We start from the raw sequence: 27,583 nt of genomic DNA, 5'->3' as shown, positions 1-27,583 counted from the left end.
ACCGAGGGAGATGAAGAGGAGAGAGAGAGAAGAGCAGTCGCAATGTGACGGATAACAACCTGCGTCATTGGCTACACGTCCCAACCTATCAGGCCCTCCCCTTTCGTTACTCATCACTGTATACAAACAACATACGAACCATCCTACACCACCAAGAGAACCTCCTCAAACGCCTTCAAAAACACCTTCTGCTCCCTGGCCGTCCCCACTGACACCCGCAGGCACGCCTCGCAATGCGTCGCGTGTCCGACATACCGCACGCCCACCCCATGCACCTCTCGCAGTCGAGCGGCGATAGCCCTCGCACGATCGTCATCACGCCGGGCCATCTCCTTCCCAAGCGACAGGATCGGCACCACGACGTAATTGGCCTGGTTCCCGCCGACCAGCGGGCCCACGCCCAGCTGGCGGAAATTCTCATCGCTCAGGGCGTCGACCAGCGCGGCCCGGTTGGTCTTGACGCGGTTGACGAGGGTGTTGACGCGGGAGACGTTCTTGCGGGAAAGCGCCTTGGTTGCGAGGGCCAGCACCGGCGCGGAGATGCCGTAGGGCATTTGGAGCTTGCAGAACATGGCCGTGACGATGGGGTGCGCGAAGGCCATGCCCACCCTGTGCGAGTCAGACAATGTCGGTCGCACGTCCGGGGCGGCGGGCTCAGACTCACCGGATTCCTGCGAGCCCGTGGGCTTTGCTCAGCGATTGGACCACGACCAGGTTGGAGTAGCTGCGCAGCAGGGAGATTGCTGAGGATGCTTCGGGGGATGCGGTGAAGTCGATGTAGGCCTCGTCGATGACGAGGAGACCATGGAAGGCTGGGGATGTCAGTGGGGTGGGGTGTACGGCCCCTGCAGCGAGGGCAACTTACACGGCGAGTCAAGGATCCGCTGGATGTCACCCAGGGGGATCAGGCTCCCCGCGGGGTTCCCCGGCGAGGCGATGATAGCGAGCTTGATGTCTTGGTCGCTGGCGAGAGTGTCGCATATCTACATGCATGTCAACAGAGGGTTTGGGCTGTCGCGCGGCGCACGACCGACCTTATCGGTGGGCATGACAAAATCGCCGTCTTGGAACTCCAGCGGACACTCCACGACGCCAATGTCATAGAACTTGGCGCGGACCTTGTACAGATCGAAGGTGGGCGGGACGACGAGAACTTTATCCTGATTGGGCGTGCAGGTTGCACGAAGAATCAGGTCCAAGACGTCGGACGCACCGGATCCCAGGCACACAGACTCGATCCCTGGACGCGGTGGTCAGTATGCTTACGGCATCTTGTGCGCACCACGGACGATTGCAATCCGTACCGTCGAGCTGACGCCATCGTGCGATGTTCGTTTTGAGATCGCGCTGCGAGGAGGAGGGGTATCGCTTCAGCGAGTCCAGAGTCACGCCGAATGGACGGAGGAATGGAAGACAGCGGCTCAGCCATCGGGGTCTCGCGAGACAGTTGCCCTCGGGGTTCTCGTTCGCATCCAGCACGACGGCCGGTCGTTTGCTCACCTGGTCGGAGGTGGTGGTCGCGTAGGTCGGCGCATTGAGGACTGCTGGGCGGATGGCGAAGTCGAGGGAGAAATGGGATGGCTCGAGCTTGTCCGCCATGGTGGCTTTGTCGGGGAGTCAAGAGTCAGCTTGGGGCGATGGGGGAGCAGGTGTGGGATTCTCTTGGTTAAGTAGGCTCTGGCTGAGGAGCAGCACCGTGGGTAAACAAAGCGTGGGTGGGTTCAATGTGAGGTATGTAGGTATGGGCTGTGAAGGTTTGGAGGAATCCAGAAATAACAACGCCAAGGGAGGAGAGGATATAGAAGCCACTGGATTTCGTACAGGTCGGGAGTTTGTCTGTCTTACAATAAACTTTCTGCGTGGGAAGATGTGGACTTGACGAGTGTGGTCTGCAGCATCATCCCTAGATGTCGAGGCCGACTCTATATCTGGGGAATGTCCGTTGGTACCCCCGCAAAGGGCCACCTCACAACAATGCAGTGTCTCGGGACCGGTCTGCCATCCCTTGGTCGTGCCGGATGGGGGGGCAATCTGTGTTGCTTGCAGACTCTCTATGGAATCGTAGGCGCCCATCGCAGGACGCACCGATTGTCTCCCTTGCAGGAGCTCGATGTAAGCTGACTGTTCTGCAGCACATCGCCTCGATAAGTTGAGTTGGTTACTGCAGGATGATCACTGTCACACGGGTTCAATGTTTGTCGATATTTGCCGTCATCGGGCGTGACAGCTCCATGCGGTCGAGCAGAAAGGATGGCCATCGGCATCGACCGAAACAAACATCCCATACGAGCAGAGGAGCAGATGGGAAACGGTATGCTGGCGAGGAGTCTGGAGCAGAATGCCATCTGGAATAAGCTTCCATGGTGGGGTCAATGCCGGTGATCATTCCGGGGATTAAATGTAATGATCATCCCTTGGAGGTCGATAGGGCTACAGTAGTTTGATGGTTAGATAAGATGCCTATTCTCGCGTAACGAGTGCTGCACGAAGGGGAGTCTGTATACCTGGTCAGCGTGTACTTGAATGGCATGAGTAGACACAGCTGCACTTGCTTCGGTAGATTGCTGAATAAGGCATTACTGCCTGAAAGCCCAGGCACCAGTTCATCCAAACGGGGTTAGGCAGCATCTACCTTCTTCTGTTCTCCAGTTGTTGTCGGTGGGGAGCTTTCCCGAGAATACTGGACAAAGCCTCTTGTCCCGATACCATCACGGCCTGGACTGTCGACTCGAAGTCGTAAGATCAGACCGAGGATTCGGCGGCACAACAGAGCACGTACAGCGCCCAGACGTGTTGGTGCATCATGTCGTACATACTAACCCCGTGCGACCAGCGATGTTGCCGTCCAAGTAGCGATCATGTGACATTACGACGTCTCCCAACGGAGGAAATCACATACGATCGTAGCGACGCTAAGACACGACTGAGTCGAAACGACCCGCATTTCGGTTCTCGAACGTGGGAGTCCCACCTTTGGGTCTGGAGAGAAATTAAGGAGCATCTGGCCGTCTGATAGGATCGGATCAGTACAGTCACTGGTACTCTGGTGCAGGCAGTGATGACCGTCTGGCGATCCGCTGATATCAGTGCCTGGTCTTGATAACTAAGACCCACGAGGGGATGACCTGTCAAGGACGGCAGAATCCGACGAGAATCTCAGCTTGACCCCTCCATGAAAGCACCTCTAGCTGAACACCGCCTCCGTGTGGCGGTGCGTTCAGCTCCAATGTCCAAGGACATGGCCCGACCGGTCGATACGCAGCAAGTCGAGCTGCAGGGCGGCTGCAGCGGGGATCTGGCGATGGTGGTTGTCGGAAGTACCGATAGGTTGGTGGGACGGGGAATCCGGGTCGGCGTCTGTCCCTTGCTTTCTGGCAGGTGTCTATAGTTTGGATGTCGATGGTGTGCAGGAGGCGGATGCTTCTTGTTACTCTACGCAGTACAGTTGTCTGGGAGGGACTCTTTTAGGAAAAAGCGGAGAAGGATGATGGTATGGAACCGAAGGCGGTTAACCATGGATGGGAGGAGGAGAGTTGATATTCTTAGTTTTTGGTGATTCTGTGGCGGGGATGAATCCAATGGAATGGCCATCTGGATGTAGGTGGAGAGACCCGCACGGGGGGTACGTAGGTGTCTCCATCGGCAGTAAAATGGTCCGATGTACAGAGTAGACTGGATAGAATTGTACACGGTCGAGTCAGACGATCCATATCGTATCGAAGAACGAATCCAATAATGGAGAAGAGATGAAAGCAAAATCCCGACATGCTGCCCATATGCTGCCGATATCCTTGCTGCCCAAGTACGGACGATGCCGGAGTGGCGGAGAACCCTGAGGCAACACACCAGTCGACAGATTTCGCGGATCAGGGTCTGATAGAGATTCCAGCTCGAGTGAATACTTGGTTTGATCGATTAAAATGGTAGCTGTATGCAGAGGAGAAATCTGCCAGGTGTGTTCCAGGGTTCTCCACCAGGCAGCTGGAGCGTATGGACGATACGGGCAATACGATCAATACCACCACTAGAAGGCGCCACCTTCCCGCCCGCCGTACGGACTGGTCACTGGAGTTTTTCTGGTCGTCTCATCCGACGAGACTACATGTTGCAGGATCCTTAGAGTCCTCCAGGACTATCTATCCTCATTAACACATCTCATAGATTCCCATTCCCTCGTTCCTCTGTCGACCTCCATCTACTCCGTCTCCACCCCCTCTGGACGCAAGGAGAAACATCCAGAAAGCAGCCGATCCATTACCGGGTTCCTTTTGGGCCCCAAAGCTGAACCATCCTTGGAACCATCCGGACTGTCACTCGCCTTCTCCTGTAGGACAGACGGCCTGCCTTGTCTGTTCTTTCATTCTTTCATTTCCTTTTTCCTTCCATACGTTGCCTCGTGGCCGACTCAACTGGATCCGTGGTTGGAGAACGCCGCCGTGGGAAGAGGACTATAGACTATAACTCTCCTCTCCTTATCCGATTCATTCTTTAGTCTGCATCTATTCTCCCTCCTCTTCGTTCTTTTCTATTCTCTGTCAATACTTCCTGCCTCTCCAGCCTCCCCCTTAAATCCCAGGGTTGGCACGATGAAGGTATTTAATCTTAATCTCTGATCCTCCCCCTTTTTTTTTTTCTCTCGTTTCCACTGACACGACTAGGCCATCCGACGTTCTCTCAAAGGGGAAAAACCCCACCACCACAACCACCACCACCATCTCTCCATCACTCCCAAATCCGCCATTGCCATTCTTCCTCCCAAGAAGGTATCTCCCTCCCTCTTCTTTTCCTTTCTTCTACTTGTTCGTTTTGATCTTCTATATTTTCTATTTCTTCCTCGTCGTTTATTCCTCCCTCTGTCCTTCTCCCCATTTCTCCCAACACAGACAAACACAACACAACACAACACGACTCAACACGACACAACACGTCGCATCACTCACATCACTCACATCAACCCTCCAGGTCATCAAAGCCCTCTACGACTACCAGCCCGATTTCGGAAACTCCCAGGAACTTCCCTTCAGCAAGGGCGACTTCTTTCACGTCATCAGCAGGGAGGACGATCTCGACTGGTACGAAGCCTGCAATCCCCTCATCCCTACCGCAAGGGGGTTGGTACCCGTGTCCTTTTTCGAGGTCATCGGGAAGAACGAACGCGACGCCGGCCCTTCAATCGACCTTCATAAGTCCAAGGGGCCTCACGACTCCGGGTTCTCCGATCGCGCCGCCTTTCCCACCAGCGACTCCCTGTCCCCCTCCAAGTTCGCCTCTCCCCCCGCGTTCCCCAGGATGTCCACCTTGGGCAAGGCCTCCAGCGCCATGGTCTACGGCATCGTCCAGTACGACTTCCAGGCCGAACGCCCCGATGAGCTGGACGCCAAGGCCGGTGAGGCCATCATCGTCATCGCCCAGTCCAACCCGGAGTGGTTCGTCGCCAAACCCATCGGCCGTCTGGGCGGTCCCGGTCTCATCCCCGTTTCCTTCATCGAACTCCGCGACATGCAGTCTGGTCAGGCCGTCACCGATCCCCTCGAAGCCGTCCGTCGCGCCGGTGTCCCCAAGGTCGAGGAGTGGAAGAAGATGACCGCCGAGTACAAGAACAGCAGCATCACCCTCGGCAAGATCGATTCCGCTGCCGCCGCCGCCTCCTCCAACCACATGCAGGCCGTGACCGCCAACATGGACAAGATGTCCATGAGCCACCAGAGTCCCGCCCACATGAGCCAGAACGGCAACTACTACGTGAGTGTCCTATTTTCCTCCCGACGTCACGCCCTCCCTCTAATCGCCCTTCCAGAGCTACCACAATCGCAACGCCAGCAAAGGCTCCCTCCCGCACATGTCCCAGCCCCCCCAGAGTTACCAACCACCCCTCGTCGCCCCCGTCGCCGCCTCCATCCCGCGTTACTGCTTCGACAACGATAAATACTGGTATATCATCGAGGCCAAGATGGAGGACGGTCGCTGCTGGGAACTGTCCCGATACTACCACGATTTCTACGACTTCCAGATCGCCCTGCTCACCCGGTTCAAGGATGAGGCCGGCGACGAAGGTCGCCAGCGCACTCTGCCCTACATGCCTGGTCCCGTCACCCACGTCACCGATGCCATCTCCAACGGCCGCCGACAGAACCTGGACGAGTACATCAAAAAACTGCTGTCCATGCCCCCGCACATCTCCCGCTGCACGCTCGTCCGCCAGCTCTTCGCGCCGCGCCAGGGCGACTTTGAGATCGATCCGAGTGCGTTCGGCGAGGACGCCCGCTTTTCCGGGGGCTCCCATCACTCCTCGGCCCACGAGGCCTCCCGCAGCGCCTCCCGCCAATCGTCCCAGGCCCAGATGAACCCCCCGTCGGAACGCAGCTCCCACCAACGAGGACAGGCCTCCCTCTCCCACTCCAACGGCGGCCCGCCCCCCATGAACCGCCAGCCCAGTTCCATCACCCAGGTGTCCACCACCTCCAGCAGCGGCGCCATGAAGGTGAAGGTCTTCTTCCAGGACGACCTCATCGCCATCCGCGTGCCGAGCGACATCAACGTCCACCAGCTGAAGGAGAAGCTCATGGACCGACTGAAGCTGCACGACGACATCACGCTGCAGTACAAGGACGAGCCGTCGGGCGCGTATGTCGACCTCCTCAGTGACAGCGATCTCGACACCGCCATTCAGCGCAATTCCAAACTCACCCTCTACGTGGGGCTCGCCTAGGGCAGCCCCCCCCCCCCCCGAATATGCATAGAATCATGATTCCCCGTCGACATTTGCGATAGATTTGCGGGTCTTTGCGATCGACTTGCCCGACTTTCCCCTTTTGACTCACGGTACCCACCAGTCGGTGGAGGAGCAACGGTGTTCTGGTTGATTTACGACTCATCTGCCTTTGCGTGTACGCTCCAGGCGGCTGAAAACGAGATGTCCGAAATGTTTTGATGCCTCATGTACTTTTGTTCCTTTTTCTGTCTCCTTTCCCTTTCTCTTCTCTTTCTTGCATGTTGATTTGATCTGGGCCATGGTTGTTTGTGACTTGTCCTTCCATACCCTTGATGCACAGTGGACCCTTGTACATAACTTACTGCATATATAGAGGTTTCGGCCTCCTGTATGATTCTGAACGTACGTGGTACGCCGTACATGGCGCCTGGTCCGTATCCTGGTTCGTATACTGCGGCGCAAGTTGTCCCGCCCAAATTGCCGGCTCCCGATGCACGTGACCTCGCGCTGCGGTTCTTTTTCGTCACGCGCTTCGCCGCATCTCTCGTCCGGATCTCGCTCGAGTCAAGTCTTTGCCTTTGCCTCGCCTCGCCTTCGGTTTGCAATCCACTGACTGGAGGCGGTCTTTGTGAGAGTATTCGGGCGACCTCTTCTCGTGTACCCCCCACCGTGATCGCCGAGGATTTACCGCCCGGGGAAAACGAGTATCCGCCTCCCGACCTCGGGTGGACGATTTGATTCCCTTCGATTCACCCTCGTCTCGTCCATGCGTTGACCGTCGACGGCACGAAACGTGAAATCTTGATCGACTCGCTCGACTCACCATGAACGGGTCCGTCAGGCTCTGCACCGAGCATCTGCCGCGCGCCTTCACCCCTCGGAGGCCGCTGGTCGTCCCGACTGCTCCCCGCGGAGCAAGACGAGTCTACGCCAGGGAGTCCCGGCGGAATGTGCGCACCACCAGGCATGCGAATCTCTCCGGCCGGACGATCCCACCCGGGATTAGGTGCACTCGCCTGTGCGAGCGGCCCGCCCCCGGTCGGTATACGCGGCAGGTTGCGACGACGGCAGCGGCGGCGGGAACGGGCCCGCCTGCGGGCGGTCCGTTGAAGGAGTATGATGCGCGGGTCCAGGAGGGTCGGTTGCGGGATGACCCTTATCAACGACGTATGTTTTTTCCCTCGGGGCAATGGCCTAGACGACGGGGCTGACAGAAGGTACAGAGATCATCGAAAAACTGCAGGATCTATACGAACGGCTCCGCGGGTACCAGGCACCGCCGGTCGTCCACCCGGACCCGGAGACGCTCGAGTCGAAGCCCAAGTCGTCGCTGTTCGGGTCGCTGTTCGGGCGCGGCAAGAAGCCCGCGGAGCTGACCATCTCCGAGTCCCTGCCCAAGGGGCTGTACATGTTTGGCGATGTCGGCTGCGGGAAGACGATGCTCATGGATCTGTTCTATGACACGCTGCCGAGCAACATCGCGTCCAAGACGCGCATCCACTTCCACAACTTCATGCAGGACGTGCACAAGCGCATGCACGTGGTGAAGATGCGCTACGGGAACGACTTTGATGCGCTGCCGCTGGTGGCGGCCGACATCGCGGAGCAGTCGAGCGTGCTCTGCTTCGACGAGTTCCAGTGCACCGACGTCGCGGACGCCATGATCCTGCGCCGCCTCCTCGAGTCGCTCATGGCGCACGGCGTCGTGCTCGTCACCACCTCCAACCGCCACCCGGACGAGCTGTACAAGAACGGCATCCAGCGCGAGTCCTTCATCCCCTGCATCAACCTCCTCAAGTCCGCCCTCGACGTCATCAACCTCGACTCCCCCACCGACTACCGCAAGATCCCCCGCCCCCCGGCCGCCGTCTACCACCACCCGCTCGACGCCACCGCCGCCCGCCACGCCCAGAAGTGGTTCGAGTACCTGGGCGACTTCGCCAACGACCCGCCCCACCCGGCCACCCAGGAGGTCTGGGGCCGCAAGATCGCCGTGCCCCTCGCCAGCGGCAAGGCCGCCCGCTTCACCTTCCAGGAGCTCATCGGCACCGCCACCGGCGCCGCCGACTACCTCGAGCTGGTGCGCAACTACGACGCCCTGATCGTCACCGACGTGCCGGGCATGACCCTGCACCAGCGCGACCTCGCCCGGCGGTTCATCACGTTCATCGACGCCGTCTACGAAAGCCGGGTACGTCTTTCTCCTCAAGTTCAGTTGCAAAAGGACGAGACGCTAACGCACGACCAACAGGCAAAACTGGTCCTCACGACCGCCGTCCCCCTGACGAACATCTTCATCTCCGAGTCCGAGGTGAAGTCGTCCCTGGATGAGAATGACGGCGGGGACCTCTCTGACGCGATGCGCATGATGATGGACGACCTGGGCCTGTCGATGCAGGCGCTCAAGTCGACGTCGATCTTCAGCGGCGACGAGGAGCGGTTCGCGTTTGCCCGCGCGCTGTCCCGTCTCGTCGAGATGGGCAGTAAGGAGTGGGTCGAGCGCGGCATGGGCGTGGGCTTGAGCCCCGAGCAGGGGAAGAGTGAACATGACGCGTGGAGGAAGACGCGGAGCCACTGGATGGAGGATAACATGTGATCGATCATCCGGGGCGCTTTATATATCTTTGCTCTTGTTAGACTGTTTTATACCTGTGGGCTTGTATATACTAGACGGGTATATACCCTAGACGTGGCTTAGCGTTGTGTGATAATGCATTCTTGTTCAGCCAAGAGCTACATCATGGTGTTCGGAGATGTCCTGATGACAGCAGTAAGCCGTCAACATGTTCGAGCCAATGACATGCAAGAAGACACTACAACTGCCGTGTAATCAGGGCTGGCCACTTGTCTCTTTCCGACCTGCATCTCTGATTCCATAGATGCACCCGAATATCTTCTAGACCTTGGACACTCCGACCAAGGACGCTGCACGTGAATACTTGCTAGCACTACCCTATCCTTAGATGGCCAACATGCAAAACAAGCACGCTCATGTTCGCTCCAGGTTCCAGGTCCCTGTTCCGTGGTCCGATTTAGCGGAATATCTTTTCGAATCCGACCCCTAAAACGACTACTGGAACCCAACCAGCTCCGCCATGACAGACTTCGAGTTGACAACGTACAGGAGTACCGGAAATCCCAAACGCGCAGAGCGTACCCGTTACAGCTTGATCGAGACCAGAGCAGGTCGTCTTCCAGCACAGATTGAAAAAGAGAGGAAAAGAGGTGTGGTTCTGCAGCTCTGCTCCCAACGGCGTGGCATTTATCTTACACGGTCTTTTACAATCCGACAGTCCGAACGCGTAAACAGTTGACAATGCCCTATAAAGTCTGCAACAGTAAAGGAAAGCTATGTAAATAGCTGAATAAGGGAAAGAGGGGTCCTGAGGGAGCCATATACAGTTAGTATGAATCAAGTGATTGAAGCACAAAAGATGAAGATCATCCGCAATTTCCCAGATAATGTCAATTGACTTGGGTCTTCCGACGAGTTTTAGTAATAAGACAATCAAATATTATATACATACATGAATAGGCCGGGGTAGAACTGTTAAGTATACTCAATCCAAAAGTTTCTCGTAGACAAAGAGTATGACCGGAAATATATTGATAGGTGGTTCATGACCTGTTTCGAAAATCAACACAAAATGTAGGATTATTATATAGAGAAAAAGCCTTTACCTTCGCATAACAGTTTAGGAAACACCAACTAAACCTAAACTAAGGCCCGTAAAGAACCCTGATATTGACTGTACTGTACCTTCCTAGATTCGGAAGCTGTCTCGCTTCAAGCAATCAAGTCAGGGCGGTTGTTTAGGATCCATCGAAAACTCCTTGCGTCTCAGTGCAAAACCATCATCTCAGCGTTCGACACGGGCTTCGAAGAGGAGAAGAAGAGCATATATACTTTCGATGCCACTTCAGTGGGAACACTGGTACGCTTTATTGAGTAGGCATACACGGGCGACTATCCATATATCATCAGAGCGACTGAGCCTATTGTGCCGTGAATAAACAACCAGAAGAATCCGACTTCACTTAGAGAAAAAAAAAAAAGTCCCGCAACCACGGATTTTACCTCTGAATACAATCCGTCATTGGCACACATTCATCTATATGTGTTTTGCACAATCTATCTAATCCCGGTGCTTCAAGATCTGGCTTTTACCAAGATGAAGGCTTGCCTTAAAGACTTGGACAAACCGCATGACCTTGATACACAGCTTGCAGTTGTCTCCGCACCGTGCGTATCATTCCTACCCGAAACCTGCACTATCGAGCAGACTCTGTTGGTTTCTTTCCAATGATAAGACGGAAATTCGAATACAACCGCAGCTCCTCCTGCTGCAGCTCCTCGCGCACCCTGCCCAGCAAGGCATCGGTGTCCTCCTTGGACCAGCCTAGCGTCTTGGTGACTAGTCGCAGCGTATAGCCCTCCAGCGCGCACTGCATCTGGTACTTGTAGAAACCGCCAATGTTTTTCATGCGTGGGTCGTCACTCCACTTTCCAAACGGGACCTGTCTTTGTAGTCAGTATAAGCTCATTGAAAATAGAAAATAAACAAAGTTCATAAAGGCCAGCTCACCCTGAACACCTGTTCCGCCACCTCGACAAACCCCGCCCTTTGCGTGAGGTCCTTCTGCTCTGCGGCAACATTGATTCTTTTCCCAAACCTGGCCGCCGCCTCCTCCATCAACGCCTCCCACTGCCTCAGCGCCGCCAGCCTCCCCTCATCCTGCTCATTGTTGCTTTCCGTAAAGAAGCGCAAATCTTTTTCCCACACCTCCAGCCACCCCCCGGGAACAAGATGCCGGTATGCACGGGCGTAAAACCCGTCGTAGTCGGCAATCAGCCCGCCCAGTGACTGTGCATGGATCAAATGAAACGCCTGCTTCGATGTGAACGGCCACTCCGCTTCCAAGTCGTGGTGGATGAAGTATTTCGTGTCTCTGGACATGTGCGTCGCGTCCATGCCCGTGAGACGCGGGGGCTGCTGCTGCTGTAGTACCACGCCCGCCCACGACCCGCTGCGGGTGGCGAATTCAAGGACCTTGTGGTTCTTTTGTAGTTGGCTGTCGCCGATTGGGGAGACAAACGTCTTGCCATCTAGGAGGTGGCACCAGATGGTGTTGATGGTGCCGTGGGCTGATGCTGCCTCGCGGTCGTCGGGGAAGGGAAATTCGCCTTTGAAGCCATGGTAGCGACGCCCATTTTCGTACGTGTGGTTGTTGCGGGCCCTGAGCCAGTTCTGGTCCATTTTCTCTCTTTTGCTTGCGTTCCTTTCTTTTTGTCCTATACGGGCGTGGCGTGGTAATTTTAGTGCGATAGGTGGCGTCCTCCCGGCAAAAGAGTTAGGAAGAAAGAACCAAAGGCGAGGAAGAGAGGGGGAACAGCTATATATGCGTCAGACTGCACACTAAACAGGAAGTGTAATCTTTATGTTGAAGCTATCCAGACCCAGCACTGCAGATCAGCCATCTCCATCAATCATGTATCTGTTAGTAGAACTTGCTACACAGTATGATATCATTGATCTATATATAAATAGCTCTTGTATATTAGCGCTTTGGCGTTAGGGTTTAGAAATAACTTGTCTTGTTTCGGGGGGGGGGGTGAAGGAGGTTTCGACCGGCCTTGCAACTATAATAGATCCCTATTGGGGAAAAAAGGCCATAGCTATTAGAAGAAATAGATAACTCAACTTATTCGTCTTTAGCAGTACTGGGTTTTAGAGAAGTATAACGAATAAAATTAGATTACGAGTGCAGAAACGGGTAAAAGGGTGATCATTAGTCGGGGTGCAGTTTATTGAGATTACTTACTTAGGATACTTATCCTTCGGCTCACCTCGTGCTTAGTAGTGATCGCCTTAGGCTGCTCGGGGAGTGCTTAGATGTACTCAGTGAGCAAAATACGGCGAAGGGTGAGCACTAAAACGGAAACGAAGGCCATCCACCCCGCTAGATCATCAAGTACATATGTGGACGGGACAAGGTGAAAGCAAACCACCTCGCTAACTCGATAGACATAGCTCACGCAACACGGGACCTTTTTACAGTGCGGGGAATGCGCGTATCAGCATTACTAATGGAAAGGCCCATTTAGCACATCCGTAGGTCGTGGATACAGCTGTTGTGCCTGTCACGCCGTGAGTCTCTACCTCGGACAGTTGTGGGCTCTTAGTAGGAAGTAGCTCCAACGGAGACGAGCCAGTCGCACGTGGCTACATTGTGCCGGACCATGGTTCTCATTGACCCCAGATAGTTTTGTGCATTGGATAAAAGCGAATCTACCCTTCCAGCTACACATGCAAGACGGCGTGGGGTTCATAGACGCCCTCCCTATATCTGCTGTGCGTTACTCTTGCTTGGGAGACTGGCAAATATTAATGGGGGTTTCTGGGCTGGGAAAGTGGACCGTAACTTGCTCCGATCCAAAGTGAATCCGGGGCTACACGGATTTCGGCGGGCTCCCAATGCCTAGCGGGGCGCTTTGTTTGAGATTGCAGATCTATCGAGGGATTCGTGTCATCAGGCCGAAGATTGGGACAAGCAGACACGTTCCTTTGAGTACTCTCGCTGTTAAGCCCTTAAATGAGTTGCGCTGTGTGTTATATTCTGAATCGGGATAACCGGATACTGTAGCTGTAATATCTCCGTCGACGGCGGTTTGACGATCGCCACAATGCCTAGTCGTGTCCGCTGAATGGCCAAGCTAAGTTGCAATGCTACGCTCTGTAAGCCACTAGCAATTGAGTATCCCATTTTATGCCGCACTATACTCACTCTTGTATGATGCCCGGATTCTGTTGGCCACAGTAGAGAGCCCTACTGTTATTATCATCTTCGGCGTACTCCTATCAGATAAAAAAGATAAAACATGTGCTGCAAGACACTAAACCCGGTCCTTATGCATGATCCTTGCAATCGGACCCCGCAAGCCGGCCGATTTGCGCGTATGGTTGCATTTGTTCCCCTGAAACCATGCTCACTTAGATTAAGATGAGAGTATATAAACGGGGCAAGATCTACCTGCGGCGCTTGAGAATCTCCATCTCCAAACCTGCTCACCCCATATTGGGAACATTGACCTAAAATGACTTCTCTAGCCAAAGCTACTCTGATCACTCTCGGGGCCGTACACGGAGCCCATGCATGGGGCTCACTGGGCCATGCCACCGTTGCCTACGTTGCCCAGCATTACCTTTCCTCCAGCACAGCAGCATGGTACGCCCTTCCTATCGTCCCGATAATGGAAATAGAATACACGCTTCCACGTGAGCTGCTAACCAATTCCAGGGCACAAGACATTCTCAACGATTCCTCCACTTCATACCTAGCCAATATCGCCTCGTGGGCCGACCAGTACCGCGCAACAGACGCCGGCGCCTGGTCCGCCCCATTCCACTTCATCGACGCCGAGGACGACCCGCCCTCGAGCTGCAACGTAGACTACGACCGCGACTGCGGCAGTTCCGGCTGCTCGGTCTCCGCGGTGGCCAACTACACGCAGCGAGCGGCGGACGGCCGCCTGACAACCGACCATGTGGCCGAAGCGCTCAAGTTCCTCGTGCACATCATCGGCGATATCACCCAGCCGCTGCATGACGAGGCGTACGAGGTCGGCGGCAACAACATCGACGTCACCTTCAATGGCTACAGCGACAACCTCCACTCCGACTGGGACACCTACATGCCCGAGCAGTTGGTCGGCGGCGACTCGCTTGCCGACGCGCAGGGCTGGGCGACCACCTTGATCGGTGAGATCACCTCGGGCAGCTACAAGTCGCAGGCGGCCAGCTGGATCGAAGGCGACAGTGTCAATGAGCCTGTCGCCACGGCCACGCGGTGGGCGTCGGACGCAAATGCCTTCGTCTGCAGCGTGGTCATGCCGGATGGGGCGGCGGCCTTGCAGACCGGCGACTTGTATCCGACATATTACAATTCGGTCATTGGGACTATCGAGTTGCAGATCGCCAAGGGTGGGTACCGGCTCGCTAACTGGCTCAACTTGCTTTATAACTCTGCGATTGCCAAGCGCGGTCTTGAAGATGAGCGCGATGCTCCTCGTTTGGATCTGCTTGGCCGCGATTTCCTCCCCGAGAGTCGTCCGCTGAGCCGGGCCAAGTTGGCTCGGATGGCTATGGGGGGATCATGCTGCGCCTCGGACAGGCATGCACATTGAATGTGGGTAGGCGATGGACGAAGGATAGTTGTTAGGTCAGTAGTACGTTAATATGCATTACAATTAGCAAAGCAGATGGACGATAGAGGAGCCCTGTTCAAACTCGCCTGGTAATTTAGGACGTTAAGAGTAGATGGAGACGCACGCAGAAGCCCAAGACGTAATGCAGCCATGAACCCCTCAACGCGCAATGATCCCAACTGGCATATACACCATACCAGACGTAGATCATAACCACACCGGTAGGTTCACATTCCAGTCCGGTCACACGAGCCCAGACCACGAGTAAGCCCAGGAGCGGCGCGTTTCCCTCCGTTCTGCAACACAGAATTTCCCAAATCGCCATCCTCTCACGCGTAGGACGATGGTGCTGAAGATCTCGCGGACCGCCCGACTGTCCGCAGTCATCGCAATCTCAAGCCTCTTCTTCCTGGCCGAGATATCAGGTACGACATCCGCTCGTCCCTGGCCCGTTCCCAACATTCACGTCCGAGACATGACCGTTAACCCCTGCCGAGGTAATAGTCGGATTCTATACGCATTCGCTCGCGCTAGTTGCCGATGCCTTCCACTATGTACGTGTGGGCCATGCGGCGCGCGACGTGGGCTAACGGACGGATAGTTGAACGATCTGGTCGGGTTTGTGGTCGCACTGGTGGCGCTGCGCGTGTCGGAGACGAGCGAGCACCCGCCGAGCCGGCTCTCGTTCGGATGGCAGCGGGCGCCACTGCTTGGGGCGTTCTTTAATGGGGTGTTATTACTGGCGCTGGGAATTAGCGTGTTCCTGCAGTCGATTGAGCGGTTTGTGGCGCTGCAGCGTAAGTTGTTTTCGCTTCTGTCTGGATTTGGCGCACTGAGGTATTCTGACAAGACCAGCGGTGGAAAATCCCATGCTGATGTTCATCATGGGAGCGGTCGGGCTGGCGCTGAATTTGCTCAGTGTGGCGTTTCTGCATGAGCACCATGGGCACGACCATGGCCATGCACACGGCGGCAAGGCGGACGAGCTTCATGTAAGGAGCAATGTTCGACAGATGAAACAAGCTGACAACAGGACAGCCGCATGGCCATGAACACGATCTTGGAATGATGGGAGTGCTGCTGCATGTTATTGGCGACGCGGCGAATAACCTTGGCGTGATGGCTGCGGCGCTGGTGATCTGGCTGGCGCGGTACGAGGGACGGTTCTACGCGGACCCAGGGACCAGCATGGGGATATCGGTGATGATTATGTTGTCATCCATCCCGTTGGGTGAGATTGCCTTCCACAGCAGGATGGATAGCGCTGACATTGCTGGTAGTTCGGAATTCTGGCATGATCTTGCTGCAGAGCGCGCCGAACGATGTTGATCCGACGCTGGTACAAATGGATTTAGAGAAGGTACTGCTCCCATGGTCTCTGCATTCGGACAAACAGATACTAAACATGTAGATCCCGGGAATCCTTGCTGTTCACGAACTCCATATATGGAGGCTAAACCAGCAGAAGACGCTCGCGAGCGTGCACATCGTGATGGCGGCCGGCCCAGCGCCCGACTGGGCGGGGCTGACCCGCGCAGTGAACGAATGCTTCCATACGTATGGAATCCATTCTGCCACGCTACAACCGGAGATCCTCGACGGGGTGATGGCAGAGAATGAAAAGTGTCGGGTGATGTGTAGCGAGGTGTGTGAGGAGTTCACCTGTTGTGGGAATACGTCGATTTGATAGCTCGGAGCTGCTCGGACAGATCCGAACTTCATGATGCGGAATATTCCGCTATACCATCCTGATTTCCACTATCCACGCACTGTGCTGATATAGACATCAGTGTGGTATTGGTTGTACATGCCAGCAATGAAGCGTTATTAATATTGTCATTAACTAATATTAAAAAATAACAAATGTGCCTTGTTTTCAAACCTAAGGCCCAAATATATCTCTGTGTCCTTCAATATCCTGCATGTGCTCTTCAAATTCCCTATTCTGTACAGCTCAACGCGTTCTGATACTGGGCAACCCGTGCCGACTCGCCAAAAGGGCTACACAGGATATTCCATTCCTTATATATGCGCTGTTCTTTTCTCGAGTCATGCGCAGCATCAAATGTAAGGTAGCAAGCTGAGGCGGTGTCGAATTCGTCCGTCGCTTTACAAAACTTGCCCTTTGTCATCTGACACACTTGCTTTCTGGCATCTTCCTTGCCCCCGAGGCATATCGCTTGTAGGGTCACTATCTCTTTCTTTTTGCGATTCATGGCGCAGACCATTGTTGGGGTGCCCCCCTTAACAGCAACAGTAAACCGTCCGCCTTCGCAGTCATCTTGACATGTGAAATTATCGGAGCATGCATCACCCTTGTTTAACTTGGCCAGAGTTGGGATCGAAAGAGCGAGTATGAGAGGAGTAATGGTATAAAGGAGAGTTAATTTCATATTGTCTCGTGCGTAAAAGAGCCAGCGAACCAAGAATATTAGCGAAGAGAACAAACAGTAATAGGTAATAGGATGAACCGTTATTACGTACCCACGTTTCGTACATCAGGCTAGTTAGAGATGATTGTTTGCCTAGGATGTCAACTTGTACAAAGTCGTAATCTTTTGGGATTGGAAGAGCTGATTTTTATAGCTTTGCCATATGACTCTGTTCCTCCTATATGTTTTCGGCCTGCATACCTGCCTACATCGGCGAGGCTCGCATCTGTAGGCAAGATTGACATGGATTGATTCATTGTTTTCCAGTCCTATTGGCTGCTTTGTTGACTCTAAATATCCCTGTCCATACCTTATATGGAATGTATCTGACGACTGGTCTATACTTTTTACAAGTTCGACGACTTCTTATGCAGACCATGTTTTAAAAGCCCAGACTTAAGGGCTTAATACCATATGCGACGGCACCAAAAACTAGATGAATGTAGACCATCGAGATTCTCAACTTGCGATTTTCAAGGGACAAATGACGCCGATACCCTTCCTTCAGCCAGGTTTATCTCCCCGGGAAGAGTAGATAGGTCCTTGCGTATCCCTGACTTGCTTGTAGCAGATCTTTCCCATAGTTCTCCACAATAAGTTCTCCATGCTGTGCTAAACAACAAGACATTTTTCATGCAAGGCTATCCCCCCGAAAGCAGATCATCGGAGCGGAAAATCGCCCGCTCGGTATCTCCTATCAACGGAGGAAGCGGGGAAGTGGAGTAAGTATACGGAGACTTGGAGTAGATGGCTCGGAATATAACTGCTATCTATCTTCCCTGGTTTTCTTCTTCCCTGAGATACTTCCGAAGAGACTACTTCTCTACTCCATCCCGGCAAAATGTCCTGGCAAGCAAAAGCCCGAATCGCCCAAACCACCCTCGACGCCTCCATCCCCAAGCAATGGCTCCTCCCGGAGGATAAACTCCCCCCGGCAGACACCAAGAATGTCGTCGACGTCGCCCGTCGCAGCGGTCTGCTCTCCACCCGCGAGCTCACCATCACGGAGATGACCGCCACGGCGCTGGTAGCCGGCATGGCCGCCGGCCTCCTCAGCGCCGAAGAGGTCGTCGTCGCCTTCTTGAAGCGCGCCGTCGTAGGACACCAACTGGTAACGCTCCCCACTGCCCACGTAAACGCCACCCGCTAATGCATATCTAGACCAACTTCGCGACAGAGTTCATGGCCGACAAGGCCATCGCGCGCGCCCAAGAGCTCGACGCCTACTACAAGAAGACGGGGAAGCTCGTCGGACCGCTTGTGCGTGCATCCACCATCCTCCCTCCAGCCCACTAGTAACCAGTCTCAGCACGGCGTCCCCATCAGCGTAAAAGAGCACATCGAGATCGGCGGACTAACCTGCAACGCCGGCTACGTCACCTGGTACCCCATCCCAACCCCAGATGGGTCCCCACGTAACAAACACCAACTAACAGCACACGCAGGGCGAACGACGTCGCCAAAGAGGATGCCCTCCTCCTGCAATACCTCGCGCGCGCCGGGGCCATCTTCCACGTCCGCACCAACCAGCCGCAATCCCTCATGCACCTCTGCTGCAGCAACAACCTGACCGGCACGACGCTCAACCCGCACAACCGCACGCTCACGCCCGGCGGCTCCTCTGGCGGCGAAGGCGCCTCGATGGCCCTGCGCGCCGCACCGCTCGGCATCGGCACCGACATCGGCGGCAGCATCCGCGCGCCCGCCGCCTTCTGCGGCGCCTACGGCTTCCGGCCCACGGCCAAGCGCAATCCCTGCACGGGGCTGAAGGTGCCCGAGCCGGGCCATGAGAGCATCCTCGGCGTGGTGGGGCCGCTGGCAAGCGGCAGCATCGCCGACCTGGAGCTGTTCCAGCGGGCGGTGCTCGACCAGGCGCCGTGGGAGGTCGAGACATCGCTAGTGCCAGTGCCGTGGAAGCGCGTTGTGCCGGGGACGTTTACCGTGGGTATCATGTGGGATGATGGGTGAGTCAACCCCCCATCGCTCTACCCCCTTCCTTCCGCCATGTACCCCCAAGGAGTTTGGGAGTGTGGTTTGTATTGGCGCAGTCAAGTTGACGAACACAGCGTGGTCAAGCCGCACCCCCCGGTGACGCGAGCCCTGCAGCACGCACAGTCGCGGCTGCGCGCTGCGGGCATCAACGTCGTCGACTGGACACCGTACAAGCACGCGCACGGCTGGGACATCGTGTCGGCGCTGTACTTCCCCGACGCCGCGGCATCGCAGCGGGCGCTGCTGGCGGAGACGGGCGAGCCGGCGCTGCCGCTGACGGAGTGGGCGTTTGGGTATGCGCGGGCGACGGCGCTGACGCCGGCGGAGGGGTGGGCGTTGAATGCGCAGCGGGATATGTACCGCGACGAGTACCAGGCGGCGATGAAGCGCGCCGGGGTGGACTTCATCCTGTGTCCGGCGTACGTGGGGGTGGCGGCGGTGCTGGGCGAGAGCCATTACTGGAACTATACGGCTATCTGGAACATCCTGGACCAGCCGGCGGTGACGTTTCCGACGGGGTTGGTGGTGGATGCTGCGGTGGATGTGCTGGATGCGTCGTATGTGCCGCGCAACGAGGTCGACGCCAGGGAATGGGCCAAGTATCGGCCGGAGCGGTATGAGGGCGCGCCGATCGGGCTACAGCTGGCTGGGAAGCATTTCGCCGACGAGGAGACCCTTGCGGCGGCGGAGGTTATTGAGGCCGTTCTGCATGGACGCGCCAAGTTGTAATGCAATAGGGGGCTCGCATTGAGTATATCTAACATGGCAATCATGGAGCATAGCATAAACATGAACATGAACGTAAACAGATCGTAATGTACATAGAAATTAAGTGCGTCGCCAGAACATCGCCTTGCCCATCTGGCGCTGCATCGCCCACTTCGCCTCCGTGAACTTATCACGCATGTTGCCGCCGCTGCCGCCGCCGCCGCCGCCGTACGAGCTGCTGCCGACGGAGCTGGCCGCGGCGTTTGCCTGCGCGATGTTGCCGGCGTCAAACTTGGTCTTGCCCTCGACGATCTTCTGCAGGACGAGGAGGATCGCATAGGTCGTGGACCCGATCACACGGATCAGTGCGAGAACAGCCACCGACCACAGGATAACCGCCAGGTAGATGTTGGTGCCGCCGGAATCCACACCGTACACCTCCGACACGGCCATTGCCAGGACCACGTTGGCCACCATCCAGATGGAGACCATGTAAGTACGCACGGCGCGGTAGTAGTCCTCCTGCAGCTGACTCTCCGAGACGGGGGGTTCCGGCACTTCGAGGCGGTCACGCAGGTTGCGCAAGGCAGAGTCGTATCCACTATCGATATCCAGCTGTTCCGAAGGCATCTCGACTTCGACGATGGACCCGTTGATGATACGCGCGGCACCAAGATCCGTGTTGATCACGTTATCACCCTTCGTTCCCCACGTCACGTCGTGTGTGTTGCAGAACGCGTAGATCTGCAAGGTGCAGATGTAACTAGGCATGAGGGCGAAGTACTGTGCTGATGATGTGAACATGTGCCACGGGTCCAGGTAGAGGAAACTGCTGAAGAAGTACAGGCCCACCGTCGAGAGCAGCGAGACCACGATGTTGACAAACAGTCCGTCGCTCACTGCGACGTCACCGACATCTTTGCCCGCCTTCGACATCAGCTCCAGAACCACGAGGTAGATCGTGCAGAAAGCCGTGTAGGTCATGATGACACTGTAGACGATGATGCCGGAGAGGTACAGTTTTTTGGCACTACCGCAGTTAGCGAGACGTCCCGCAGGCAAGGGAGGCGACTTACCCTTGCGGCCGATTACCCATCGACAGAATGAACTGGAGACACATAACCAAGATACAGGCATAGCGCAGGACGATGAAGATGTATTTGCCCGCGTTACCCGCGAATGGATCAATCTTCGGATCCGTCAAGGAACCCGCAATGAAATAGAACGCCAGGTAGAAGTTTGCCTATAGAGTCAGTCAAATCCGCAAGCCACACCCGGTGCACTTACCAATCCAAAATACGTAAATAACAATTGCAAAAACTGATACACCGACTCGATCTGCAACAGTATCTTGCGACCAATAGAGTGATCCGTCTTCCAGAGCTGCTTTCCATTGACAAGCGAGTACACGGCGGCGAAGAACGCACCGTTCAGCCAACGACGACGCTGCGAGATGAACTCAGGCACAGAATCCGGCACGTCTGTCTCGCCAACAGCGCTCTTCACGAACCGCAGCACCCATCTCTCATCACGCTTGGCAACAAGCTCCCAACACAGAATACGGTCCTCAGCGAGATACATATTGGCCGTGAAGACATCCGCATCCTTGCCGTGCAGGGTTTCTCCCTTGAAGTACTGGTTGAGCGGACCGTTCCCATCGGCGTCGTTCTGCAGCGCAAAGAACCGGTACGCACTCAGCGCACCCGGCAACACCGTAATGTATCCAAACACCGACTCCAACGGCTTGTCCAGAATATTGGACATCTTGTACTCGAAGTTCTGACTAGCCACAAGCGGGTTCAGCAGACCCAACATCCCCTTGCCCTTACCGGCCTTGATCTCACCGGCGGCACCAGCCACATTCGAGTCCTGGTCGAATGCCTTCCACAGGTGATACAACGCAGTGGGGTCAGGTTTCGTACCCACATCGAGCAGAATGCAGATGTTAGGCTGCAGGGCACGGCCAAACGCATTGAAGAACCAACGGTGCGAGTTGAGCTTCTTCTGGTTATGTTCCTTCAAGCAGAAGATAACCTGACACGGCACGATGCCTTTCTCGGCACCCTTGAACTTCAGATCCGAATCCAGCGACACCTGCGTCGTATACTCATACACATGGGCGTTGACCTGCTTCTGGTTGACAATGTTCTTGGCGATACCCTCCTGATAGACGCCCAGGGCGGCCAGCGCGTTCAGCGTCCGCGGATGCACCTTCTTCCGACCATCGGCGATGATACACACGACGATCTTCTTCCACCCGTCCTTACCCCAGGTGCGGGACTTGGAGCGTGCGCAGAAATGGCTAATGTTGCGCATGATGCCATGCATGGTACGCGTGAAGCAGATCTCGTCTTCGTTGTACATCGTCACACAGATGAAGAGCTCCGTCTCGCGCATGGTGCTTCCGATCTGCTGGCGCAGCTTGTACCCGCGCTGGGTGAAGTCGTCCGGGTCGCAGGTCACGGCGGTGTAGCGCATGTGGGTGAACTCGCGGTCGTCGCGGCGCGGCAGGAAACTGTGCAAGATGGTGGGGATCTTACACTCGAGGATCAGCTCGCCGTTGATGAGCTGGACTTCCTTCTTGGACATGTGCGCCTCGCGGACGCCGCGCCGACTCTGCTTCTCCGGCGCAGGGCCGTAGTGCAGGTTCGGGTCGACCATGCTGCTGCTCTCGTCGTCGTCTTCGTCCAGGTCGATCTTCGTCATGGCGTCCTTCTCGTCGGTAATGATGGTCGAGTCGCTCATGAAGGACCGCACGCTGGCGCGCTGACCGTGATTGCTGCGGATGGTGCGTCCGCCGCCCCCGAAGACATCGTCATCATTGTTCACGTCCCCGATGTCGATGCTGGCGTCTTGGCCAGTGCTGCCTGCAAAGAGCGGCGCCGGCGGTAACGGTCTGCGCGGACTTCCTCCGTAGCGTGAGCTGGGGGTCCCCGGACGCGGACTACCGTTGAGATCGGCACGCTCGTACTGCGAGCTGGCGACCGACGGCGGCGCTGGGGGTCTGGTCCAGTCGGCGGTGCGCGATGGCGACCACGGCCGAGTTGGCGAGCTGGGGCGGGAGGTATAGGCCGGGGCGTCCCCGGGTCCTGCGGCTGGGGGCGGGATACTGGGGATGTTCTGCAGGCGCGAAACAGGCCGAGATGGAGACTCGGTCCCCGGCTGGTAGTACCGGTCTGAGAAATCTCTGTTGTTGCTCCTGTACGGAGGCGGACTCACGTTAGCGCGAGGTCTTCTCGGGGAGACGATTTTCAACGGTGGTGGGAGTTCGTCCATGGTGTCCGTCGGTTGTTTCTGTCGATGCGCGAATGACGGAGTCGACCGGTTGACCATGGAGGGTGCGAGAGAAGAAGAAGAAAACAAAGTTGCATGTTTACATCCAACGCATATCCCTTGTTTTGATCTTGTTTTCCCTCAGAAGCCCTTGATTGGACTCGATCAACAAGGGGTGATGTCCACATTCCAATGAGCGCATTGGAATGCGGCGACAAGATGACAGGGACGGGCAGGACAGCTTGAGACTTACGAGGCATCATCTTCAAACGGATTCTCAATGCCCTCCCGGTACATGGAGGTCACATCGGCCGCGTTCTCCCGCTCGACATCGGAGCTGGTGGGCAGAAGACGCATCGTCGGGCCGGCATGACGAGGAGAGTCATGATCGGAGAGATAGGAGTCGCCGTACGAGATGTAGGCCGGCGGTTCCTCCTCGTAGTTGGTACCAGGCGGATACATCTCTATGAGGCGACGGTGAGACCGGCTGAGACAAGACGAGATGTCTCTGCGAGCTCCCGAGACCGAGTGGTTTGCAGCGTGCGTAGATATGCGCAGGGGTGTGTGGAATGTCAGTTGATGGCAGAGAATCGAAGAGAAGAAGGGTATAATCTGGACAGATTAATCAAAGTCAATGCGATAATGGAGAGTGGACTGGAGAAGAGTCGAGTAAACAAGAATAGTTCGTGATGGTCGATCGTCATGGTGGAGAGTCCGATGGTCGCCGGGGCAACGATCGCCCGTGTTTACCCATAGAACAGTACAGAGGATGTCCGGAGTACTCCATCATGACTCTGACAAACATCATTAATTAATCAATCATTAATAAATCAGGTGGGCAGTATTTAGCCAGGCGCAATCCATCGAGTGGTATCCATAAACCATCACTAAATTCATCAACCAAATGAATGACACATATCCTCGATCATCCCGTCCCTTGCCACGTTCTCAACCCCACAGGACAATCCGCCGTAGAGTGCATGCAGAATACACCCCCTCGTGGTCCCGTTCTGTTCCTTGAATGCTCTGATACTTGCAGTGGCAGTAGCCTACACCGTCGCCTGCTGCTCGTTCAGCAGCGGCTCCCGCTCCCGGTCCTCTGACACCACGACCCGCTTGCGGAAGAAGACGTCGCGACCAGCATACTTGGTCGTAGAGATGTAGACCGACTCCACGAAGAAGACAGCGAAGATCACAAACGCAAAGATCCACTGCAGGGCGATGGTCTTGATGGCGAACTGCTTGAGCGCCAGGCCTGTCCTCGTTAGCGTCTCCTATATATTTTCCGTCGGAGAGAAATACCCAGGGTCAGCAAGCTCAAACTATATCCCAACATATCATCCTGGGTGCCGACCATATGGCCCAGTCCCACTACAAAGATCACCCAGATAAAAACGTTGGCGGCGATCCGGGCAGCGAAAGAGTTACTGTCGACGGCGACCGCCCCGTTCCAGAACAAGGCCATCAAGGTCCAGGCGAACGGGCCGGCGATGGCGGAGAGGTGGACCAGGGACGGGAGGGTGCGATGGCGCCAGTAGGCCGTATGCAAGTTGAAGAAGTTGGCGATGAGGATAATCTCCGAGCCCCAGAAATGATTCCGGGTCCAGAGGAGGATCCAGGCGAAGATGAGCAGGTTGTTCAAGACAAAGTGGGCGCCGATGTTGGCGGTGGCGGTAACCACAGCCGCGTCCTTGTGGAAGAGATGGTAGACATAACTGAGCTGGGAGAGCAAGAGAACAATCCAAAAGATCTCCGTGACGATGGTGCTCTGAGAGAACGGCGTGGTATGGCGATGGGCCTGCTTAAAAATGGCGTGACCATGTTTGACATCATCGGGAGCGTGGGCGGTATAGTAGATGCCGACGATGACGACCAGCGCCCACGACAGCGGGACCAGCACGCGGTAGGAACTCAGGGAGAGGCGGCCGTGGGACTCACGCCGGGAGAACGGGTTATCTGCTGGTCAGAAGGGAAGATGGAATGACGAGGAGGATGACCTACAAGACGACATGTTGGCAGGGTGGTGGAGAGAGTCAGTCGTACAGACCAGAAAGAGTGTGAGAGGGAGGGTGGTGATAGTATATAAGATGGACGGTCATTCCCCGCATCGTCTGATCGGATGACTCTCGCTGGCTGCTCTGACTGGCCGTCCGCCTATTCCGTCATGCATTTTGACTTTCTCCCTGTTGCGGGCAAGATTGAGCGACGGTTTTCTGTTGAGGATGATGTTGGTCATGACATCATTTGGCTGTTCTTGTTGATGACATTCAGCAGGGTCATGTGATCGACCCTGCCCTATACACATCCATAGTCCAGTAGGGTCTATCGATTTCAATGATAATTTCAAAGAGAATGAATAAGGTATGTGAGTTATGGAGAGTATACAAAATACAATAGTTACATCTTACAACCTAGGTAGATGCCTACATACTACTACACGACAGCCATTTATCCCTCCTGTACTTACAGCAAGCAAGGGAATACTCAAATATCCACCATCACCACACCGACCATCACGACATCCCCAATCCCAGTGGTACAACTTAATCGTCAATAAGCTGTCGCTATAAATAATCCCCTCAAGCGGGTCTCTTCCCCGATATAGTTTAGCACCATCTTTATGCCTGATAAACCAGGCCTCTCATAAGCGCGTATCATAGCGATCATGCCTTCTATCAGCGAGTAGCAAACAAAACCCCACCCTAGATCCAATCTAACCAACCCTCTACTGCATCTATCACCATAAGAACCCAATACTACACAAACTCCTTCGCCCCCTCCACCAAGCGTGCATGAATCCCCTCCGGCGCCACAACCATCCCATAACACCCCCCTAACCTCCTCCCCGCCCCACAATCCACCTCATTCCCCGCCAAATCACTCACGCGACATCCAGCCTCCTGCGCAATGAGCATCCCCCCCGCATGATCCCAGATATTCGACCGGTAGTCGCGCTTCCGCGGGATCTTCAACAGCACATTACACCCGCCCACCGCAATCGCCACATAACGCAGCTGCGCAGACCACACATCCGTCGCCGGCGGCCACGGCGCACCCAGCCGCGCCGCCAGGCGCTCATGCAGCTCAATATCCGAAGACGTGGTGGCGGTGCAGTCCACAAAGACGATGTCGCGGGGGTCCGTGAAGGGCTGTTTCGTCGGAATGCGCTGCGCCGGGCCCAGCTCCGCCGGTGAGGCCGTCATGATGCGTGTGTAGGCGCCGTGGCCCGCCACGGCGAAGACCTGCGTGCCGTAGCCGTTGCGGTCGACGGCGTCTTCGTGGATGTGTCCCGTCGTTGAGGCGAGGATGTCCAGGCTGAGATTCGGACAGCCCAGGACGCCGAGCCGTTGGCGTCCCTGCTCGACGAGGGCCAGACACACGGCGTATTGTTGGCCGCGGATGAAGGTCGCGGTGCCGTCGACGGGGTCGAGGACCCAGGCGCGGTTGTGGGGCGAGCAGGAGCCCTTCGCGCCGAGGTCGATCAGGTCGAGCATCTCTTCTTTAGTGGTCGGGGTGTGGAGGGCGCTGGAGGGGGAGCGCATGGATGCGACGAGGTCCCACGTGCGGTCGAGGAGTCCAGGGTCTTTGCGCAGGGCCTTGGAATCTTCTTCGCCGACGATGTCGTCGTCGGGAAAGACATGGTGGATGGCAGCGATGATGAGCGCCTGGGCAGCGAAGTCGGCGATGGTGACGGGGCTGGAGTCGCTCTTATCGAGGGCGCCTTTGTCCACGGCGTCCAGGACCTTCTTAGTGAGGAGGGAAGCGCGCTGGACGGTGAGACAGGCCAGCTGGAGTTCTTGGGCGTATGGGGTATCCATGGTGTGAAAATCAACTGTCCAGCAGTTGATTTGGAGCAATTGAGGGGGATGAGGGTCGGTCGAGGGATGTTGAATTTGCGGGTCGAGAAGTTTGAATGCGGGATGCCTGTTCGGGTTAGCGTGGCTGGCCCGGGATTCCAAGTTCTGACAATAACATAACCAGGTGGGTCTGGTTCTGGATCGATGGAGATACATACATAGAGTATACTGTACTTTTGAACCCGAAGCTGCACAACCCAACTCATTCGCTCTCAAGAGTCCCAGAATCCGTCTCCAACGTCCATAATTTCCTTGGTCTGTCCTACAGCATCAAAGCTCGTACCTGACGCGCTGCTTCCCCGCGAATCTCCGAGTTGCGAGACTGTCTAATGACCGACAAATCTTTTATGATTGTAGCATTATTGTTAAGACAAGAAACCTGTGCGGAGCAACGCATTCGAAA

At 55.8% G+C, this 27,583-nt stretch overlaps 11 protein-coding genes across 11 annotated transcripts; 5 read left to right on the top strand and 6 right to left on the bottom strand.

The window, feature by feature from the left end:
• Positions 1 to 46: 46 nt before the first annotated feature.
• BDV59DRAFT_56130 (pyridoxal phosphate-dependent aminotransferase) lies at positions 47 to 1,825 on the bottom strand. The gene is made up of 5 exons (XM_073696636.1): positions 1,305 to 1,825; positions 1,035 to 1,240; positions 866 to 983; positions 665 to 812; positions 47 to 609 (listed from the first exon to the last, which is right to left on the bottom strand). Exons 1-5 carry the CDS (start codon positions 1,597 to 1,599, stop codon positions 144 to 146), a joined length of 1,233 nt encoding a protein of 410 aa, XP_073547125.1. The 5' UTR covers positions 1,600 to 1,825; the 3' UTR covers positions 47 to 143.
• Positions 1,304 to 2,575, bottom strand: BDV59DRAFT_180572 (uncharacterized protein). The gene has a single exon (XM_073690078.1). It carries the CDS (start codon positions 2,071 to 2,073, stop codon positions 1,618 to 1,620), a length of 456 nt encoding a protein of 151 aa, XP_073547124.1. The 5' UTR covers positions 2,074 to 2,575; the 3' UTR covers positions 1,304 to 1,617.
• Positions 2,576 to 4,368: 1,793 nt separating this feature from the next.
• BDV59DRAFT_56165 (phosphatidylinositol-3-phosphate-binding protein BEM1) lies at positions 4,369 to 6,877 on the top strand. The gene is made up of 4 exons (XM_073696637.1): positions 4,369 to 4,592; positions 4,659 to 4,763; positions 4,963 to 5,742; positions 5,798 to 6,877. The coding sequence occupies exons 1-4, from the start codon at positions 4,587 to 4,589 to the stop codon at positions 6,707 to 6,709; spliced, it is 1,803 nt and encodes a 600-aa protein (XP_073547123.1). The 5' UTR covers positions 4,369 to 4,586; the 3' UTR covers positions 6,710 to 6,877.
• A 497-nt stretch (positions 6,878 to 7,374) lies between these two features.
• Positions 7,375 to 9,590, top strand: BDV59DRAFT_56256 (AFG1 family ATPase). The gene is made up of 4 exons (XM_073696638.1): positions 7,375 to 7,879; positions 7,936 to 8,903; positions 8,964 to 9,482; positions 9,547 to 9,590. The coding sequence occupies exons 1-3, from the start codon at positions 7,537 to 7,539 to the stop codon at positions 9,306 to 9,308; spliced, it is 1,656 nt and encodes a 551-aa protein (XP_073547122.1). The 5' UTR covers positions 7,375 to 7,536; the 3' UTR covers positions 9,309 to 9,482; positions 9,547 to 9,590.
• Positions 9,591 to 10,984: 1,394 nt separating this feature from the next.
• On the bottom strand, positions 10,985 to 11,970 carry BDV59DRAFT_202861 (S-adenosyl-L-methionine-dependent methyltransferase; the record flags this gene model as incomplete). Its single annotated transcript, XM_073694151.1, has 2 exons — positions 10,985 to 11,230; positions 11,299 to 11,970. The coding sequence occupies 2 exons, from the start codon at positions 11,968 to 11,970 to the stop codon at positions 10,985 to 10,987; spliced, it is 918 nt and encodes a 305-aa protein (XP_073547121.1).
• Positions 11,971 to 13,808: 1,838 nt separating this feature from the next.
• BDV59DRAFT_202860 (S1/P1 nuclease) lies at positions 13,809 to 14,897 on the top strand (the record flags this gene model as incomplete). The annotated part of the gene is made up of 2 exons (XM_073694150.1): positions 13,809 to 13,939; positions 14,012 to 14,897. The coding sequence occupies 2 exons, from the start codon at positions 13,809 to 13,811 to the stop codon at positions 14,895 to 14,897; spliced, it is 1,017 nt and encodes a 338-aa protein (XP_073547120.1).
• Positions 14,898 to 15,261: 364 nt separating this feature from the next.
• On the top strand, positions 15,262 to 16,605 carry BDV59DRAFT_193860 (putative di-, tri-valent inorganic cation transporter; the record flags this gene model as incomplete). The annotated part of the gene is made up of 7 exons (XM_073692300.1): positions 15,262 to 15,343; positions 15,423 to 15,472; positions 15,520 to 15,715; positions 15,774 to 15,922; positions 15,957 to 16,149; positions 16,199 to 16,278; positions 16,330 to 16,605. The coding sequence occupies 7 exons, from the start codon at positions 15,262 to 15,264 to the stop codon at positions 16,603 to 16,605; spliced, it is 1,026 nt and encodes a 341-aa protein (XP_073547119.1).
• A 1,586-nt stretch (positions 16,606 to 18,191) lies between these two features.
• BDV59DRAFT_202858 (fatty-acid amide hydrolase) lies at positions 18,192 to 20,071 on the top strand (the record flags this gene model as incomplete). The annotated part of the gene is made up of 5 exons (XM_073694149.1): positions 18,192 to 18,461; positions 18,512 to 18,610; positions 18,660 to 18,733; positions 18,796 to 19,314; positions 19,417 to 20,071. The coding sequence occupies 5 exons, from the start codon at positions 18,192 to 18,194 to the stop codon at positions 20,069 to 20,071; spliced, it is 1,617 nt and encodes a 538-aa protein (XP_073547118.1).
• Positions 20,072 to 20,120: 49 nt separating this feature from the next.
• On the bottom strand, positions 20,121 to 24,174 carry chsB (chitin synthase class II). Its single transcript, XM_073696635.1, has 4 exons — positions 23,577 to 24,174; positions 21,338 to 23,453; positions 21,127 to 21,293; positions 20,121 to 21,080 (listed from the first exon to the last, which is right to left on the bottom strand). The coding sequence occupies exons 1-4, from the start codon at positions 23,783 to 23,785 to the stop codon at positions 20,171 to 20,173; spliced, it is 3,402 nt and encodes a 1,133-aa protein (XP_073547117.1). The 5' UTR covers positions 23,786 to 24,174; the 3' UTR covers positions 20,121 to 20,170.
• On the bottom strand, positions 24,079 to 25,383 carry BDV59DRAFT_56012 (DUF1774 domain-containing protein). The gene is made up of 3 exons (XM_073696634.1): positions 25,325 to 25,383; positions 24,626 to 25,279; positions 24,079 to 24,578 (listed from the first exon to the last, which is right to left on the bottom strand). The coding sequence occupies exons 1-3, from the start codon at positions 25,332 to 25,334 to the stop codon at positions 24,373 to 24,375; spliced, it is 870 nt and encodes a 289-aa protein (XP_073547116.1). The 5' UTR covers positions 25,335 to 25,383; the 3' UTR covers positions 24,079 to 24,372.
• BDV59DRAFT_180530 (carbohydrate phosphatase) lies at positions 25,350 to 27,369 on the bottom strand. Its single transcript, XM_073690077.1, has 2 exons — positions 25,743 to 27,369; positions 25,350 to 25,684 (listed from the first exon to the last, which is right to left on the bottom strand). Exon 1 carries the CDS (start codon positions 27,334 to 27,336, stop codon positions 26,080 to 26,082), a length of 1,257 nt encoding a protein of 418 aa, XP_073547115.1. The 5' UTR covers positions 27,337 to 27,369; the 3' UTR covers positions 25,350 to 25,684; positions 25,743 to 26,079.
• Between the last annotated feature and the right edge of the window lie 214 nt (positions 27,370 to 27,583).

This window comes from Aspergillus ambiguus (genome assembly GCF_047715705.1).
Source record: "Aspergillus ambiguus strain CBS 117.58 unplaced genomic scaffold BDV59scaffold_20, whole genome shotgun sequence".
In the NCBI taxonomy this organism is placed as follows: Eukaryota; Fungi; Ascomycota; class Eurotiomycetes; order Eurotiales; family Aspergillaceae; genus Aspergillus; species Aspergillus ambiguus.
The sequence above is the reverse complement of the archived record's forward strand: the minus strand, read 5'-3'. Positions and strand labels throughout refer to the sequence as shown.

Coding starts and splice junctions, on each gene's coding strand:
- BDV59DRAFT_56130 (XM_073696636.1), bottom strand. CDS start 1,599: ATGGCGGACAAGCTCGAGCCATCCCATTTCTCCCTCGACTTCGCCATC. Junction 813..865: donor GCGGATCCTTGACTCGCCGT/GTAAGTTGCCCT, acceptor TGACATCCCCAG/CCTTCCATGGTCTCCTCGTC. Junction 610..664: donor CACGGGCTCGCAGGAATCCG/GTGAGTCTGAGC, acceptor TGACTCGCACAG/GGTGGGCATGGCCTTCGCGC.
- BDV59DRAFT_180572 (XM_073690078.1), bottom strand. CDS start 2,073: ATGGGCGCCTACGATTCCATAGAGAGTCTGCAAGCAACACAGATTGCC.
- BDV59DRAFT_56165 (XM_073696637.1), top strand. Junction 4,764..4,962: donor CCATTCTTCCTCCCAAGAAG/GTATCTCCCTCC, acceptor TCAACCCTCCAG/GTCATCAAAGCCCTCTACGA. Junction 5,743..5,797: donor GCCAGAACGGCAACTACTAC/GTGAGTGTCCTA, acceptor TCGCCCTTCCAG/AGCTACCACAATCGCAACGC.
- BDV59DRAFT_56256 (XM_073696638.1), top strand. CDS start 7,537: ATGAACGGGTCCGTCAGGCTCTGCACCGAGCATCTGCCGCGCGCCTTC. Junction 7,880..7,935: donor GGATGACCCTTATCAACGAC/GTATGTTTTTTC, acceptor CAGAAGGTACAG/AGATCATCGAAAAACTGCAG. Junction 8,904..8,963: donor ACGCCGTCTACGAAAGCCGG/GTACGTCTTTCT, acceptor CACGACCAACAG/GCAAAACTGGTCCTCACGAC.
- chsB (XM_073696635.1), bottom strand. CDS start 23,785: ATGTATCCGCCTGGTACCAACTACGAGGAGGAACCGCCGGCCTACATC. Junction 23,454..23,576: donor CCGTTTGAAGATGATGCCTC/GTAAGTCTCAAG, acceptor AGGGAAAACAAG/ATCAAAACAAGGGATATGCG. Junction 21,294..21,337: donor TATTTACGTATTTTGGATTG/GTAAGTGCACCG, acceptor CTGACTCTATAG/GCAAACTTCTACCTGGCGTT.
- BDV59DRAFT_56012 (XM_073696634.1), bottom strand. Junction 24,579..24,625: donor TTTGAGCTTGCTGACCCTGG/GTATTTCTCTCC, acceptor TAACGAGGACAG/GCCTGGCGCTCAAGCAGTTC.
- BDV59DRAFT_180530 (XM_073690077.1), bottom strand. CDS start 27,336: ATGTATCTCCATCGATCCAGAACCAGACCCACCTGGTTATGTTATTGT.